The sequence below is a fragment of the Podarcis erhardii genome (assembly GCF_964252035.2).
Source record: "Podarcis erhardii genome assembly, chromosome: 12".
In the NCBI taxonomy this organism is placed as follows: Eukaryota; Metazoa; Chordata; class Lepidosauria; order Squamata; family Lacertidae; genus Podarcis; species Podarcis erhardii.
Genome location: NC_138513.1, coordinates 26,493,096 through 26,511,831, shown reverse-complemented (window position 1 = coordinate 26,511,831; position 18,736 = coordinate 26,493,096). Strand labels below are relative to the sequence as shown.

Sequence of the window (18,736 nt, the reverse complement as noted above, 5' to 3'; positions counted from 1 at the left end):
AATCTCACTAGAGCAACTCTATGAGCGCCACTGCGGAAGGCTGGAGGCTATGTTGATATCATCAGAATATAAAGACATGACAAATGTGCAAGCCTAAGGGATGTCTGAAACAAAAGACATGATTCCAGCCCCACTTCAATTCCAAGTTAAGCTACAAAAGTGTGGAGTAATTTTGAATTTCTCCTCGTCTATTAAAATTGAGTCACATGAGCCTCTGCCTTCAGATTGCAACTCAAAAGGTGTAAAAGATTAGGTGTAACGATTCAAAGCACGAGTGCTACACTTGGACCTGGCACTACATTACCTTAGCAGTACTGATCCACACCACTGTACATACGAGCCCTCACGTGCTGGATCATCACCTTGTCGTGATGAATGGGCTTGCACGTTCCTATGACCCTTGTGAGCAAAGCCGTCGGGAATCTCGTACTCCCAGCAGAGTCACCCAAAGTGGTAAGGTCAAAGGGAAGGAGCTAGACAAAGAATGATCCAAGATGTCCTCAATGGCAGAGCAGGCGGGTGATAACAAACGGTATGTTACAATGGCTGTGAAGGCAGATGAAAGCTGCAGCAGATAAGAATCTACTGGTCCTCGTGACTACTCATGCCACTGGAACAGAGCCTTACCTTGAAGACTGTGCATTGGTCAGCGTTCACTGATCTACACACATAAAACAAATTCATGCACAGGCGTCTTCCAAAAACCCATCCCAAACCCCAAAAGTCCCATGGCGATCAGCAAATGGTAACGGGCGCAGGATCGTGAAATCTGGAAGCCCCTAGTCATGAACTGGCACATGGGTGGTGGATAGATTCAGTCGTTCTGACTCAAGGAATGAGGCAGTTGAACAGCTCAGCTGCTGTATCCATGACTGAGCAGCCCTTTTTAGGATCTACTCTGCTCACCCTGAAAAGGGGGAGGGGTTAGAAAAGATGCCCTAAACATAGTCTGCCTCCCTTTTTTCCTGAACCCCACTGTGAAAGGACATGTGGATCCAGAATTGGCCTCCAGAGTCACTTATGAACTCGTAGTTAAAACCGTGTTTATGGAAGACAATGTTACTCAGCTACGAATGATCACCAAAGAAGAAGACATATGAGCCCTGCTCAATCAGATCAATGTTCATAATAAGAACATAAGCAGATCTCTCCTAGACCAGGCCATATAGTCTTATCATCCTGTTCTCACAACAGCCAACCAGATAGATGCCTGCTGGTGTACTCTCCACACTTGTGATTCCCAGCAACTGGTAGTTAAGATTCATATAGACATTTCTTGTTTTACATGAGGGTTACGTTCTGGACCCTCATGTGCATCAGTGGAGCACGTGTAAGCCCACCCCGCTCCTTTCCATGACAACTTTATGACATTTTGGGGTTACTTCTGGGTTCAGTGTTCTGTGCACATGCACAATAATGCACCATTTGGCTGTGCCAGTCATTGCCTGTATTACCAACAGTGGAGGGAGACCATAGTCAACATGCCTAGTAGCTATGGATAGCTTTGTTCTCCACTAATTCGTCTCATCTTCTTTTCAAGCCATTCAAATTGATGGCTCCCACCACCTCATGCAGGGGCAAATTCTACAGTTTAACTATGCATTGTGTGAATTCTTCACTTTCTTTTATGCGTCCTGAAATTTCCAGCACCCATAGTTTCATTGGATGGACTCACATTCCAGAAGAAACACTTCTTTCTCTGCAATTCATCATGCAATCCTTTCCCCCTCTGCTGCAAAAGGGGTTGATGAGAGGTTACCGGTATTTGGGGGAGGTTGGGCAAGATGCGCTCGATAGAGCCCAAGTTGGTCCTACCCTTAGGCAGAGTGCTTCCAGAAGCTGGACAGAGCAGCAGGTGTATCGACACAGCCCAGCTTGTGCATCCTAATCTAGCCAACTGCCAAGAGGAGGACGCTGTCCTCTTGCTGGTGCTGAAGTAAGAGTCACCTGCCCAGTCTAGTTGGCTTCTGTGTGTGAAATGGGGGAGAGGGCACCTTGTGCTTCACCAATGCCCCTCCCCTCAAATCTGAGCAAGAATGCTGTGAGTGACCAGGAGTGATTGGTAGCACTAACATAAAACCTGTAGGCTTCATCATGCTGTTGCCTGCACATTTTCTTTCAATGGGTGCCATTTGGCAAGAGTCTTATCGTTATATCTTTCATACCCTTTACTTTAAACCAGCTCACCAGAGGTTACAGTGCTCATCTGGAGCCATAATCTAAAAGCTGGAAAAGTAAAGATTTTTCTCAAAATAAATAAACTCCTTATGCTACGCTTAAATACTGTTTCAACAGCTGAGTAGTGAACAACGCTAGAGGCCCGTCGCTTGCTAAGAAGAAGCCACTCTCCTCCTAAGATGTTGATATGAGTTTTAGCAGGTGCCCAAAAATACTTACTGCTGTTGCCACAAGAGATGCTGATTTCAGGTCTTTTGGCCCAGCAGCAGCAATGGTGTAACCCTGTGTCATTGTTGTTGTTGTTGTTGTTTTACCAACAGCTTTGTAGCTTTTATGGCAAATGAGGCAGAAGAGGCTATCTCTTGTAGCAAGGAGCACAAACAACTATTTGCAGCTAAAGCCAATTCATGTAATTAGGCTTTGTTCTTATCTACCATTTTAAATCAATATAATTATACCTCACTCTACAACACACACAAACACATTTAGACTGCAACCAGCAGTTTCTAGCAATGAGTCATCTACCCAGACAAAATCTTAAATGCAGCCTAATAAGAAAAAAAAAATCCACCCCACTGACTGTAGTAAAACACACACACACACACACACACACACACACACACATGGTAAGGGGCTACTACAGCAACTAACTAAATTTAGTTTTGGCACAGACTCTGTCCATTTCAAATGTATATGCTATGACATAGGCTCTGTGTTAACACAGCCTTTGTGATTTGATCCTTTAAGACATGGATTCTATGTGCTGCTGTGTCAGACCAGACTTAAGAGAGCTGATGCTGAATAGTAAAATTACATTGAAGGTTCAGAGGGGAATGGACAAAGTTGGGCAGGAGGGGGGAAAAACAACCTTAACAGCCAGCAGATGGAGCTGTTTTCAAGCAATTTTTTAAAATCCAAAACTACAGAAATTCACTGACCTTGCAAGAGGCCAACATTTGCCTGCCGTTGGCAAAGCAACCATGCTTTTAATTAAAGAACCATGAAATTAATGTTTGTCTAGCACCGTGGCAACTTCAGAATAAGATTTCTGAACGCATGCACATTCCGATTACTGCCTCAAAAGGGATTGGGGGGAGGAGGGGAGAAATGCTTTCTCTCTTGTTGACTGCTAGGTTGTTGTTTTTTTTTAATATACAGAGGAAATCACTAAGTAGGAAATATATCTACAGCAGCTACTTTTCCTTGGAGCTCTTGTCCCCAACCCAGCAATAATTGCATAGAAGAAAACGTTGTGTGTAACTAGCTATGCAGAGAAATAACTGTGTGTGGTTGGCTCCAGACAGAGGGTGCCCATGTGTTATTCCTATCTGCACCACAAGCTAACAGAGCAGGTGAATTGACCACACTTTAGCGCCGGGGGCTGCATAAGTGCCATAGAGTGTGTGCACAGGCTTCCTCAAGAACCACATGCGCAGCCCCAACTGCTGGCTATAGGCATCCAAGCCCTGAGTACATGCTTGCAAAATCCACACAGAGAACTCTGCTTCTGCCCCAGAGGTTTTTCACGCTGGGACAGGAAGCTATAAAACCAAAGCACCTGTTATATTCACTGGACTCATATTTTGTGTGTGTGTGCACGCGCGCACATACTTTGTGTGCGATTCCCTTAAGATTTTAAAATTTGTACTTCTGCAAACCTTGGAGTCCACCCCCCAAAAACCATTCTGATACATCCCTCTTTTTTCGTATGTGTCCCCAGAGGCTATCCTGATACTCATTGAGTTCACTATTAGAGGAAAGCAATGTCTATAAAACCGTATGACCCAGCAAGATCCACATTTCATTCTTTGCTTCTGCCCAGCGATTTCTCATGCTAGATCAAAGAGCTTTAAAAACCAAGATTATATTCATTACATGGGAAAACATATTCTATTTGTGGAAGTGAATGAAACAGCAAGAGCAGGGGAGGTTTTGGCGGGGGGCGGGAATGCTTTATTCAGTAAAAAATATTCAATGTTACATGTGCTAAAATGAAACATAAGGTATCCACGTGCTTCCAAATTCTCCCCACGCATATATTTTGATACACATTCAACTGCTTTGATATTGTCATACTTTAAAAAAACAAAAACGCCCTTCAGTATAGGAGAGCTTTCATTTAATATATAATCAAGACTTTAAAATCCTATGGATGGACTGACTAGCATAATGCAAAATTTCTCCTTTCTCCCAATGTTTATTCATTAAAATAAAAGGAGCTCGTCTTCAGAGTAGGCTGTCTCATTGCTTCATTTTCTTTGTACACTGTATACCAGAGTATGGTGAACGACATCTGCACACATCTGGAGCGATGCATTTGCCTCCATGCTGACATGGCAACCTACACAATGCTGGGGGGGGGGGGGAGTCCAAAACTCATATCAGTTACACAGCACAGATTTCATCTTATTAACCGCATTTGATGCATAGTATTTTATTGAATTATCACAATTATTCCTAAGAAGAAAATATCATTAAAATACAGCAGAACTACAGTATCCATGCCTGCCATTCATCCTTATAGTGTCGGAATTTTGTTAAATCTTATACTTGGAGAAACGATTGTCGTGATTTAAAAATAATTCAAATGGGGAAATGTTTTGTGATTTCAAAACCTACGGCTTGTTTAAATCCCACCCATCCTGCTTGCTTGCCTGCCCATGAGTTTACAAACTGGTTTGAAAGGGAAACATGGCTTGGCAGGACTATGACAATTCCACGCAAGTACAAAATTTAGGCCTGAGCAGGGCGATCTGTTGTCAGGGACTGGACAGAGGAGGAATGGTGGAAACCGCCTCCCCAGCCTGAACCTTCCAGAGAAGAGGAAGACAGTTTAGATTTACAACAGGGGTTTGAGGGAGGTCACAGCTCAGAGGCAGATGAGGGGAAAAGTTGGGAAATAATGGGAGAAGAGGAGGGGGAGGTAGAGCCGGAGCAGCTGGCTAACACGTATCGCTAGAAATCATTCCAGACCCCCCTTCTCCCAGAACCCAGCAAACAGTGAAAGTAGGAGAGCAAAGGGCTCAGAGACAAATGGCCCTAAGCAGCCACCGTAAGTTAGGTGGTCTGTTGATAACTGAGGAGACAAGGGTGTGTGTGTGTGAAGATTACTCAGAGCAACGCCATTACTCCAAGACGCTGCATTTCTAAGCCCCTCTCTGTGAATACAGTGGTGCCTCGCAAGACGAAATTAATCCGTTCCGTGATTTTCTTCGTCTAGCGGTTTTTTCGTCTTGCGAAGCAAGCCCATTGACAGCTTAACGGATTAGCGCTATTAGCGGTCTAGCGGCTTTTAGCGATCAGCTGAGAAGCGGCTTATCAGCGGAACAGCTGATAAGCGGCTTAGCGCTTAGGGAAAGGGCGGGAAAAAGCGGGGGGGGGGAAGCGGGAACTCGCAAGATTTTTTCGTCTTGCGAAGCAACCCCATAGAGAAATTCGTTTAGCGAAGCGCCGCCAAAAACGGAAAACCCTTTCGTCTAGCGGGTTTTTCGTCTTGCGAGGCGTTCGTCTTGCGGGGCACCACTGTATTGAATATAAGACATTGGTAAGAGTCTTCTTTGTCTATCTATTCCTGGCAGTCTACCGTGGTGGGTCGGATTCCCTGACGCCTGACATCTGTTGTGCTAACTGATTGATGCTCAAGCATTTTTCCCTTCCAGGAGGACACTGTGAGTAATTGGCACCTTGGCAATAAAAAAGAGGGCCTTTTCAGTGGTGACGCTTTATCTTTTGAACAAACTCCCTAGACAGGTCTGTAAATCTAAACATTATCATCATTTACACACTGTGTCGACTTTTTTCTTTTTACCAAAACTAAATTGTTTTCTGCCTTCTATTGGATCTGCATTTTTATTGACTGCTCCCTTGTTAATTTTCACTTCTGCCTGTTGTTTACATTACTGTTGATTATGGTTTTATCACTCATTATTGTTTCAAGCTTTTTCAATATTGCAAGATGCTTCTGAGACAACTCATTGAGAAGTGACTCATAAAACAAATAGAAAAATAAATAACCCTCATGGGTGTTCTCGAACTTTAAAGCAGTTTCCAGGTCTGCACCATTGCAGGTGAGAGAAGCAAATTACAAGTTATTTAGCCAGTGATGGTGATTTGTGTGGGTTCCTAATAAAAGCAACCAGAATAGAATGCTCCTTTGCAGAGCCATTCTAGCAGTACCTACTGTTTTGCATGTTTCTGTGCTGTTCTATATTTCTATACCTGTTACTTCAACTTACTGCTATTGCAATGATTATTCATTTCAAGAGGATTAACCCATAAGATTAATCCAGAGACTCAAAAGCGAAGTAGCTAATCACTACTTCACAGGGAACTCAGTTCAAGGGCCATCTCTTGAAAGCAGCCCTCCCCCATCTTAGAAGCAAGAAAAGAAAGAAGTTGCCACTGATAGTTCTAAAAGCGCTCATGATCATGCAAGTACTGAAAGAGAATGATGCCCCAACGGAAAGTAATGGTGTATTTGAGAATTAGAGGTACAGTAAACACAAGAGGTTTATGGTCCTCACAGTCACTCCTATATAGTTAGTCTCAGTCATTTGTTGTAAGAGTAGCTGTCACGTTAGTCTCAAGGAAAGACAGATGGCAGCACAATTCAATTCAGCTGACTTTCTGCCTCAAGAAAGGTCCTGCCTGGAAGCTTCTGTACCCAATCCATCCCACATTGCCTTAATTCAGAATGCACTACTAGATTGCAGCCACTGACCCAGACAAATGCAGCTCCAGGCACAGACATACTTGACAGTCACTTATATCCTTTAGCTGAAGGATCCCAGAAGCTGCTTTTAAGATACTCTCTTATCCACTTGCATTGCTTCATGCTTGGCACTCGCTACTCAGTTTAGTGACCCGCCCACTTGACATCTATCATTGCCTTAAGGGCTTTGACCCACCATTTGCAAACCACTGCATTAAGAGGATTGCATGCTTTCCACTTCAAGCCTGCAGCAGCTATGGACAGACTATTTTTGTCTGCCTTTAGGGAAGAGGAAGACTCTTTCCCTTCTTTTTAAAGCCCTGCTGAACTGGAAAAAGAAATCCTAGAGGTTGCTGTAATGTGAAACTCATTTCTGGAGCATCAGTATTGTCTATTTTATCCTAACTTTCACCAATATCAGCATCTGAGTGGTAACGGCTATTTACCCAATGAAATTTGAAGTTAGATTAGATTGCAGGTTTCATATAGAACAGACCACATTAGATGAAGCACAAAATTTATTATTATTATTATTATTATTATTATTATTATTATTTACTACTACAACTACTACAATGATCATCATCATTCCTACTACTATTCACTTTCCATCAATTTCAGTAGGACTTGCCTAACAATGCAAACCAGCAATCTGTCTTTACATTGCTGCTGCCTCATTCATTTCAGTCAATCTTGCATGGGACAGCCATGAAAGAGCCACTGACCAAGACTTCCGGTTTAGCGCGACTCTGAACCAGGCGGGGATTCCTTCGCTGCGGAGGATCCCGAACTCTCCGGGGGAAAATAGGGGTATCGCAGGGCGCAGCGAACCCCTGAAAAGTATCTGCAGGACGATACAGATACAGAGGTTCCCGCGGTGCCGAAACGCAGAATCCCCGGCCGTCAGGTAACTCCGTTTCGGAGCGAAGAGTACGGCGGGGGGGGGAAGCGGGCAGAGGGAAGCCATAACTGCCTCTGGGGAGCGAAGCCCCGAGCCTGGAGGAGGAGCGCTAGATTCTCAGAAAAAAGGACAATTTCGAATCAAAGAAGGAGGTTTTTAGGATTGATTAAGCTGAAATTCGAATTGGAGAAAGAAAGGCATAAGAGAGCTCAACTTTCACTCGAAATCGCATTAGACGCAGAGCGCTAAGCAAAGCGGAGAAAAATGTGTGTGTCGCTAGCGGACAGAATTCTCTCTCCCCGAAAACTTTCCAAAGTGCCAGATATTAAGTAACAGATTAGGAAGGAAGGCAAGGGGAGAGCAAAAAGATACTATATAATTCTTTGACGGACTTAGTCCAGGTTTCTCCAGCCTGTAACAGGATAGAGGGAAAAGAAGGAGATAGTGCGATCTTTGGAAAGCACTGCGTGAGAGAAGATACGAGAAATTAGAGACGCCATTACCTTCCTCACTGTCAGCACGTACTAGGAGAAGGAGGAGGAGACAAGAGGAGGAGTGCAGGACAGCAGCTAACTACTCAGCAGGGACGTGGACAAAATAAAAGACACTAGCGGTTCCTTCCCACTTTCCCCTCTGTGAGGAAGACACTTATGAGAACACCGCGGAGTTCTGGGGAGATTTAGAGAAAGTACTTTGCCCCTTCTTTCTTTTCTTTCTTTTTTTCTCCCCTTTCGCGGCACCCGCTCCCTCCTTGCTAGAGGGAGTTGTAGCGCCTTTTCGGAAGGAGAGGAGACCGCAACATATTACTGTTTCATCTGTTCTACCTACCCACCTGATCTTTTGGAACTGTGTTGAAAGAGATGGAACAGAGCGTTGCCTAAGGAAAGGGGGTGGACAGAGAAGAGCTTCTGGAATCTCTGGAAAGCAGCCGCAACCGCGGCTAAAAGGAGTTAGCCCAATTGGGGGCAAGAAGATAAAGAACAGACTCAGAATATAGTGAAAGGTGGATTAGCCCAATTGAGGGCAAGAAGATAAAGAACAGGCTAAGAATATAGGGAAAAGTGGATTAGCCCAATTGAGGGCAAGAAGACTTGGAAAGAACAAAAAGGGAACAGTGGCACTGAGCCTTGGTGGTGGAGGGTGAACCTTCATATTTAACGGATTAGCCTAATTGGTGGCAAGAAGTAAGAAGACCAAACTGGACTAAAATTTGTAAAGACTGCAACTCAAAGGAGACAGTGGGAACTGAAAATCAGACTTCCCCATCTTATTTCTAAATTGAATCTTTTGCGGGGGGAAGGGGGAATTGGTGTGTGGGGAAGTGGAAAGAAGTGGAAAGAAGGAAAAACGGTCTATCGGGTTCAGTTTAAACGGTTAGTGAAATCAGATCCAAAAATTTTAAAATGTCATACACACAGAAAAAGGCGGGGGAGGGGGGGACTCCAGCAGAAAGAAAGGGGTCCAAACAAGAGTCTGATTTTAGATCAGAAATATTAAAAATGTTTAGTGAGATCAGACAAAGTGAAAAGAACTTAGAATCAAAAATTGAACAGGTAGATGCAAGAATTGGAAAAATAGATAAGAAAATAGATGAGACAGTAAGAGAACTTAAAGGGCAAATCAAGGAAGTATCCAAAAGAACCCAAGTATTAGAAGAAGGGATGAAAAAGACAAAAATGGAAATAAGAGAATTAAAGCGGGAGGAAGATAAAATTAAGGTGGGACTCCAGGAGACTAACAAAGCTCAAGAAGAAATGTGGGATGCCATCTCTATGAATGAACTTCGACAACGGGAAACAAATTTGAGGTTGAGAGGGATACCAGAAACGCAGAACGAGAATATTAGACAAAAGTTAATAGTAGAATTGGCGCAATGGTTAGAACTTCAGGAAGTCGACGTAGCAAATACGATAATGAATGCCTTTAGAATGAGGGTCAAAACGACCAAAGCGAAGAAATACCCAGGAGACTGCCTCATAACCTTCAAAGATAGGGATATGAGAAATTTGGTCCTTCAAAAAAACAGAGAAAAAAGGCTAATTATAGATGGCGGCTATATAATCATTTTCAAGGACATCCCAATTAGATTGTTGAAACGGAGAGACCCCTATAAAGCAATAGTCCAAACTCTAAAAAAGAACAATATAGAATTTAAATGGGAGTTTCCCGAGGGGATCTCCTTTTTTTACAAGAGTAAAAGACATAGACTGATCAGCCCACAAGAAATAAGTAAATTTCAAAGAAAGTATAAAGAATTAACGATGGAAGAAGATGAAGAAGCGAAGGGAGCATCGGGAGGAGAAGAGATAAAGAGGAAAAACGGCCAGAGAAACGAGGAACAGGAGGAAGAGGAGGTGAGAGAGGAGGAGGAGGAAGAAGAGGAGGAAGGAATCTAAACACACCTAATCAAAACAACATGGCTCTAAAAATATGGAATTGGAATGTGAATGGCTTGAACGATAGGAAAAAACGCAATAAGGTGGAACAACTTTTAAAGAAGAAAAATCTAGATATAATCTGCTTGCAAGAGACTCACGTTGCAAGGAGTCATAGAAAAATTTTGATCAATAAGAGATTAGGCAATGAATTCATATCCTCAGATAAAAAGAAAAAGAGAGGAGTGGTAATGTATGTTAAAAGCAAAATCGAAGCACAACAAATATTCAAAGATGATGAAGGAAGAATGATGGCAATCCAGATAAATTGGCAAGGTGAAAAAATAATGGTGGTCGGGATCTACGCACCAAACGAAAACAAATCCGAATTCTACAAAAAATTGGAGGACAAGTTATCAGAATTTGCAGACCAAAAGATAGTTCTGATGGGAGATATGAACGGGGTGGTCTCCTTAGAAATGGACAGACTAAGGAATAACAACTCAAAGGAAGGGAAGTTACCCAAGTCTTTTTTTGAGATGGTAAAAAGCTGTAATCTAATAGACATCTGGAGGTTAAGACATTCTCTGAGAAAAGAATTTACATTTTACTCCGACCCAAACGAATCAATGTCCAGAATTGACCAAATTTGGATATCAAATGAGTTGACACCAAGAACATCCCAGGTAGAAATTCAACCAAGAGTCATCTCAGACCATAGCCCTCTGGAATTGGAACTTAAAGGTTTGGAAGAAAGATCGTTTAGGTGGAAATTAAACGACTATTTATTGGATGATCAAAAGGTAATCCACGAGGCCAGGAAGAAATTGAAAGAATATTTTGAAGATAACTGGGATAAAGGAACGAAGAGGAGTGTTGTCTGGGACGCGGGTAAGGCAGTGATGAGAGGGTACTTTATCCAACAGAATTCGATTAAAAGAAAGAACAGAGAAAGAGAAAAGAAGGAAATACTAAGACAAATTATGGAAAACGAACAGAAACTGATAAAGAAGCCAAACAATGCTAGAATCAAACAAAGTATTAAGGTGCTGCAAAAGGAGTTTGAAATGATGATAAACAAAGAAATTGAGTGGAACATCAAAAGACTAAGACAAAGGAACTTTGAATTTGCGAATAAAGCAGGGAAGTGGCTGGCATGGCAGACCAAGGAAAGAAAAGAACGAACCACAATAAACAAAATAGAAGTGGGTGGAGAGGAGATAACTAACCCTAAAGGGATTAGGAAAGGATTTTTGGATTTCTACAATCAACTGTATAGAAAGAAAGAAAAGAACAACATAAGGAAAATAGAAAGATACTTAAAAGAGAAAGAGATACAGAAGATTTCGATAGAGGCACAAGAAAGGTTGAACACTCCAATAAGATTGGAAGAGATAAAAGAGATAATTAAAAAAATGAAAAATGGGAAAGCTCCGGGACCAGACGGTTTCACAGCAAGGTACTATAAAGAATTGGAGACAACTTTGTCACAACCAATGAAAGAAGTGATGAATATGATTTTGAAGGAGAAAGAAATTCCGGAGACGTGGAGAGAAGCATTCATAACATTTATCCCAAAAGACGATGCAGATTTGACGCAAGTCAAAAATTATAGGCCAATTTCTTTATTGAATACGGATTACAAAATCTTTGTAGGGATATTGGCAGAAAGGTTGAAAAAGGTTTTACAAGGAATTATACATGAAGACCAGGCAGGCTTTCTTCCTGGCAGACAAATGAGAGATAATGTGAGAAATATTATAAATATTATAGAATATTTGTCTGCCAGGAATGAGAAGCAGGCAATGCTAATGTTCGTGGACGCGGAAAAAGCATTTGATAATGTATCATGGGACTTTCTGCTGAAAAATATCGAACAGAGGGATATGGGTAATGATTTTCTCAACGGAATAAAGGCAATATACATGGAACAAAGAGCCAAATTGATAGTAAATAGTGTGATCTCAGAAGAAATAAAAATTTCAAAAGGCACTAGACAAGGTTGTCCATTGTCTCCATTGATATTTATCATGGTCCTGGAGGTGTTATTAGATTCAATAAGGAAAAATGAAGGAATAAAAGGGGTGGCGGTAGGAAAAGACCAACATAAAATAAGAGCCTTTGCGGATGATTTAGTGCTGACGGCTGAAGATCCGTTGGAGTCAGCAAAAGAAATACTGGACGAAATTGAGAAATTTGGAGAGGTGGCGGGGTTCATAATAAATAGGAAGAAAACCAAAATCATGGTCAAAAATATGGAGAAAACAGCATTGGAAGAATTACAGCAACAAATAGGAATTGAAATTGTTAAAAAAGTGAAATATTTAGGAATTTGGCTGACACCCAAAAATATCGACCTTTATCAGAACAATTATACACCGACATGGAACAAAATTAAGAAAGACCTGATAATTTGGAACAGATTAAAACTATCCTTCTGGGGCAGAATTTCACTAATTAAGATGCTAGTATTGCCCAAAATGCTATTCCTATTCCAAATGCTACCAATATTAAAAGGAACGTCGACCTTCAAAGAATGGCAGAGGCTGATCACAAGATACGTTTGGCAAGGGAAAAAACCAAGAATTAAATATAAATTATTGACAGATACAAAGGAGAGGGGGGGCTTTTCCCTGCCAGACCTGAAGATATATTATGAGGCATCATGCCTCTGTTGGCTGAAAGAATGGATCAACCTCAAGAATACAAAGCTGTTAGATTTGGAAGGATTCGACAATAGAGCCGGATGGCATGCTTATTTATGGAAAGAGAAGAAGAAGGGCTATAAGTCATTTGATAACCATATTGTTCGGAGAGCGTTGTGGGAAGTATGGGATAGATATAAAAACATATTGGAAGTAGGAGTCCCACACTGGCTGTCCCCATTAGAGGTGTTAGCTGTTAAAAAAGTCAACATGAGAGATAATTGGGCGACATATGGAGAATTGGTGATGAAGGAAGGAGGAAAATGGAGGATAAAACCATACGAACAAATAAAAGGTCAGGTTTATGATTGGCTGCATTACCTCCAAATAAATGAAATGTTTAAGAAAGATGCAAAGGAAAAAGGGTACAGAGAAAGAGAATCTAAATTTCAAACAGAAATAGTGAACAGCAATTATAAGGTGATTTCAAAAATGTACAAAATCCTGCTAGATTGGCATACGATGGATGAGGGGGTAAAGGATGTGATGATTCAATGGGCCAGAGATTTGGGATACAATATAGAAATAGATGATTGGTACAAAATATGGAACGAAAACATAAAATTTACAGCTTGTGTCTCCCTAAAAGAGAACTCAATGAAGATGGTGTACAGATGGTATCTAACGCCAGTAAGATTAGCCAGAATGTACAAAATCAGTAATAAATGCTGGAGGTGTGGAGAGAAGGAGGGTACATTCATGCATATGTGGTGGGAGTGCAGTAAAATAAGGGAGTTTTGGGGGACAATACATAACGAACTGAAGAAAATACTAAGATATAACTTTGTTAAAAAACCTGAAATTTTCCTATTAGGAATAACAAGAAAGGATATAACAAGGAAAGACTGTAAATTTTTTCAATATGCTATTACGGCGGCAAGGATGTTGGTGGCTCAGAATTGGAAGGGAAAAGAGGTCCCAACTTTGGAAGATTGGAGGGTAAAACTTATAGATTACGCAGAATTAGATAAATTAACAGGTAAAATAAGATATCAAAAAGATCAGAAATTTTTGGAAGACTGGGGGAAATTTACGGAATATTTGGAAACTGCATGTGAGGAACATACAACGTTAGTGTGTTTTAAAGAAGCTTTGTAAAAGAATGAGGAACGTTACGTGAAGATATATAGAGATAGAACTGTAATACTTAATAGTAATGTTGAAGCTAGGAAATGTGTAGATAGGATGGAAATTACGAAAGATTGTCGGAAGAGTTGAGGGAAGTCCAGATAATGAAAATAAGTGATATGTACTTGGATATAAATAAGTTTTTCTTTTTGTGTTGTTAAAAACTCAATAAAAATATATGGAAAAAAAAAAAAAGAAAGAGCCACTGACCAAAGGCAGGTACAGTTAATGAACTGCCAACTACACGCCAGCAACTGCTCAGGTCAGCTATATCCCAATACAAAATTAGTAACTCATGCAATATTTCCTATCTGCATCGATCCGTTCATATTTAGATGAGGGGATAGTACACACATGAGACAGGTAATGAGGGTGGGAATCTGGGTGCAGTTCATACGCCTCTGCAAAGACTTTGTTGCTCTTGCGGGTGTCACGATGATCATGTCAGCTTTTAGGCATTTCATTTAAGAGGCTCTAAAAGATATGTAACTCACCTAAATGACAGGCGCCGCCGACCCAGCCAGTTGCACAGCTGCAGATTCCAGGAGCGACGCAAGTTGCTCCATTCCGACATCCCTGAGGACAAACCGCTGCAACGAAAGAACAATAAAGCAAAGTCATCTATCTCGGTATCTCAATATTACACTGTAGAGCTGGGGATGGCAGGGGGTGGGGTACACCTATGGTCCTCCAGATGTCGCTGGAGTCCAACTTCCATCAGCCCCAGCCAACATGGCCAGTGGTCAGGGATGATGGGAACTGTAGTCCACCAACATCTGAAGGGGTGATGGTGAGATTTCCCCACCCCCATTATAGAGCATTAGAGAATGTTTAAAGCAGGGGTCTTACAGATGTTGCCAAACTACAACTCTCATCACCTGTGGCCATTTGCCATGCTGGGTGAGGCTGATGGGAGTTGTAGTTCTGCAACATTCAGAAGCCCATAGGTTAGGCATCCCTGCTTTAAGGGGGGGATATTTCCTCCCTCGGACCAGAACAGAACACTAACATCATTAAAAGTGACCACATTCTACCTTTGCATGAAACTGACAGATTGAGAGCAGTGGCTTTAGCTGTCATTCTCAGAAACGGTTACCTCTTGAACAGAGGGTAAACTGTGTTAGCTCTGAAAGTGATTTTTTTTTGGGGGGGAGAGTAGGAGGAACCCCTCCATGCAGAATCATATAAGGCGATTTGCCCCTGAAACACACTGGATATATTTTAATGAACTGCATCCAAGCACCAGTTGACATCTTCTCTCCTCTCCACTGCCAGGCGTTAGATAACTAGCGTACCATAGTGGGAAAAGTTAAGCTTGGAACAGGAGACCTGAATTCAGATCCCCATTGAGCCATAAAAGTTACTGAGCAACCCTGAACAAATCTCTCTCTCTCTCTCTCTCTCTCTCTCTCTCTTGGCCTAATCTATTTATACCGATTGTTTCAACAATAAAATGGGGAAAACTCCAAGTTGAAAGAAGTGGGACTGAAATGCAATAACTAAGTGAAGATTTTTACCTTCTTGGCATCTTGATCCTGTCCACCCTGAAGCACAAAGACACTTTACCAGCCCGTTGACCGAGATGCACTCGCCACCATTTTGACACCCTCCCTCACAGCTTACTGGAAGGAAACAGCACAGGCACAAAGCAAGCCATTATAGCATTATAGCAAGGGTGTTTTGTTGCATAAATGTTGCCTCTTCCAAGCAACAATTCTAGAATGGAGTTGAGGCATATAGGTGGAAATTTCATGCTCATTTGTTTACGATAACGTTATACCTGCTTATTGTTATTTATGGAAAACGTTGCTATCCTGACTTTCTGCCTCAAAATGAAACACTCAAAGCGACTGCACAACAGATCCAGAAATGCAAATAGTAATCAAATATTAATCTCAATATATAAGAGTTCCAGACACATTATACCATGTCTGTATTGCAGTCCTGACCAACCTAGTACCCTCAAAAAGCTTTGGACTAAAAGTGCAATGGTTTTAGACTATTCCCCCACTCTTTGCTACAATTTGAAAACTGTCTAAATTCAACTTACCTTTATGACAGTATCGTCCTCCATAGCCAGGCTGACATCTGCATTTTCCAGGCCTGAGACATTTCCCACCATTTTTACATTTCGGATAACAAGTTGCTATGAACCAAAAGAAAGGGACAAAGAAAGTTAGATGAGACATTTCTGGGCTTGGGGGTTGGGAACAGTCTACTCAAAAGCACCCTACTCCCTTAAGGAGCCTACCAGTTAATTCATACATTTGCCTGGGCCCAGTAGACCGGGCAGCAATTCATATGATTGCATGCTGTACATTCAGTAATGGTAAATATAATCTGCTAATTTGGTTTGTGAAATGGCTATAATGAAGACTGAACTTTCTTATCACGTTAAATACTGTTTGCTATCCAGTGATAGGAGCAAAGCTTGTCATCTGATAACAACCACCACAACTGATTATATTAATTAGCTCTCAAATGCTGTATGAAAAGAACTGATGACAGGATGACCCTGACCCAAATCCAGTCTCCAAAGCGAAGGGTCATGCTATTCTTCAATAGATTAGCTATTCCTCAATAGCTAAACCAGAGGCAAAAAAGAAGAGATACAGTAATGGGAAATGCTTTGCTTTTCAACTCTGATTAAGAGCTAATCCAGATGAACATTGGTGCAAATGTAACAGTACAACATGGCTACAGAAATATTATAAATGAATCAATCCTATCTCACTGGTCAAGGATGATGGGACAGGTTTAGCTCTTGAAGTCCCTTTGAAGTTAGTGCTGGGTGTACTGGTAGATTTGACAGAAGCGAGTGCTCAGTTTGCATAAAGTTAACTCCCCCGCTCCCTTTATTCTTGAACACCTGATTGATTCTCCCTGAATCAGCGAGTTTATCATTTCGGTAACACTAATAATTTGATCATTTATTTTCTGGCATGCTTCTTTCTGAGTAGTGCCCATTTTGCTTAATGAATGGCTTCTTATTTAAGATGTAAAGGTGCATTTCAAAAAGCAGATTTCATTCATTCATTCATTGTTACCCCTTGCACTGATCTGGGCAATACACAATTAACAGGTCTATCTAAAAGGAACTACAGTCATACCTTGGATCTCAAACAACTTGTGAGTCGAACATTTTGGGTCCCAAACGCCGCAAACCAGGAAGTGATTGTTCCTGTTTGAAAGGTTCTTTGGAACCCGAACGTCCATTGGTGACTTCTGTGGCTTCCGATTGGCTGCTGGAGCTTCAACTTCCAAGGTATGACTGTAGTTGGTTCTAAAGCTTTATTGATGCTAATAATCCATTGGGAATATCATGGGTCCTTAGACTGCCTGGTTATTCAGGACAGTTCTGGTAGCAGCTGTGAACCCACATCTAACTTCATCTGAGCTCTTAACTTTTTGATTTATGGTTGGAAGCCATGTGGAACTACACAACACAACTGCAAATCTTCCTACAGTTAAAACTGATTACGTCCTCAACCATTTTTCTCATCACCGCACCCCACCCCTTTCACCAGCCTTTCCCAGTGATTAATCAGCTTCTTCACAAACAGTTTTCCTACAGCAAACAGCATTTTCTTAAGTTTTCATCCATGCTAAATATGGGATTAAAATGAAAACCTGCTGAGGAGACAGTATTCCTTGTGGATTCTAGGGGAATTCTTTGTGGCAGCTACAAGATGTGCCTGCACGATGGACAAATAAATTGCACATTTTGGCATACGGCTGCTTCGATGATTTTGTGCAAACAAATTATCTGACAAGTTTAGCTAGTTCTTGGCTAATAAATCATTCATGAGCCAATCCCGATTTCGATGTATTTGCTATCTGCAAACAATTTTCAATAGAACGTTTTCAGGTTTTCCTCTGGACTTGCATTATGGATTAAATTGAGATTCAGGTGATCACCAGGAATTTACTGGCAGGAGTCTATAATGTGTGATGACGGTTCTGGTCTCTGAACGCACAAATTAAATGTTGGGAATGGCAATTTTTTAAAATAATAAAAAGATGTGCACTTTAACAAAAAAATAATGAATGGCAAACATTAGCAGCTTATCACAAGAAGAAACACTTCTCAAAAAAGTACGTGAGCAAGAATTATTTAAATCATTGTTCATGAATGAAGAGCAGAAAAAAATATTTCAGCGCATTGCAATAAGTATTGCCCATAAGTAGTCCACTGCTACCATTCTTTTTTCTCCATTTGGTAGTGGTTTCAAAATTATTATTAAATCCTTGAAATATTTTTTAAAGGTCGCAGTAAGCATTTATTAGTATTTTAAAACTTGTTCAAATGTTCAACAAAATACTGCAGTCCCTCAAGGACTGCCTCTCCCCATATGAACTGACCTGGCCCCTGTGATCATCATCTGAGGCCACTCTTCGTGTACCTCCTTCATGAAGGTGGCTCCAGAGGGTGGCAACACGAGAAGGGGCCTTTTCTGCAGTGGCTCCTCACTTGTGGAATGCTCTCCCCAGGGAGCCTCTCCTAACACCTTCGTTACAAATCTTCAGGCACCAGACAAAAACATTCTTCTTCTCCCAGGCCTTGTGCTAATTAGCAGTTTATGGCTTTTTAAATGTATTATTATTTATTAAATGCATGTACATATTAGGTATACACACACACACACACACACACACACACATATACACATATTCATTATGTATTTTTTCCTTTTTCCTTTTCTGTTTTTTATATTGTGATTTTACGTTGTGAACCACA

General features: G+C 41.3%; 1 protein-coding gene across 2 annotated transcripts in view; it reads right to left on the bottom strand.

Annotated features, from left to right (window-relative positions):
- LOC309325665 (uncharacterized protein) overlaps positions 1–18,736 on the bottom strand; it is a 30,126-nt gene that overhangs the window by 7,014 nt on the left and 4,376 nt on the right. The window contains exons 2-5 of one of the 2 annotated variants that reach the window (XM_081833893.1): positions 16,049–16,144; positions 15,516–15,620; positions 14,493–14,588; positions 4,107–4,529 (exon numbers count right to left, since the gene is read on the bottom strand). In XM_081833893.1, the coding sequence (XP_081690019.1) occupies positions 4,420–4,529; positions 14,493–14,588; positions 15,516–15,620; positions 16,049–16,144 (407 nt within the window). In that variant the 3' untranslated portion in view covers positions 4,107–4,419. Of the gene's footprint in view, positions 1–4,106; positions 4,530–14,492; positions 14,589–15,515; positions 15,621–16,048; positions 16,145–18,736 lie in introns of those variants that run through there. The other variant, XM_081833892.1, reaches the window with a different exon arrangement.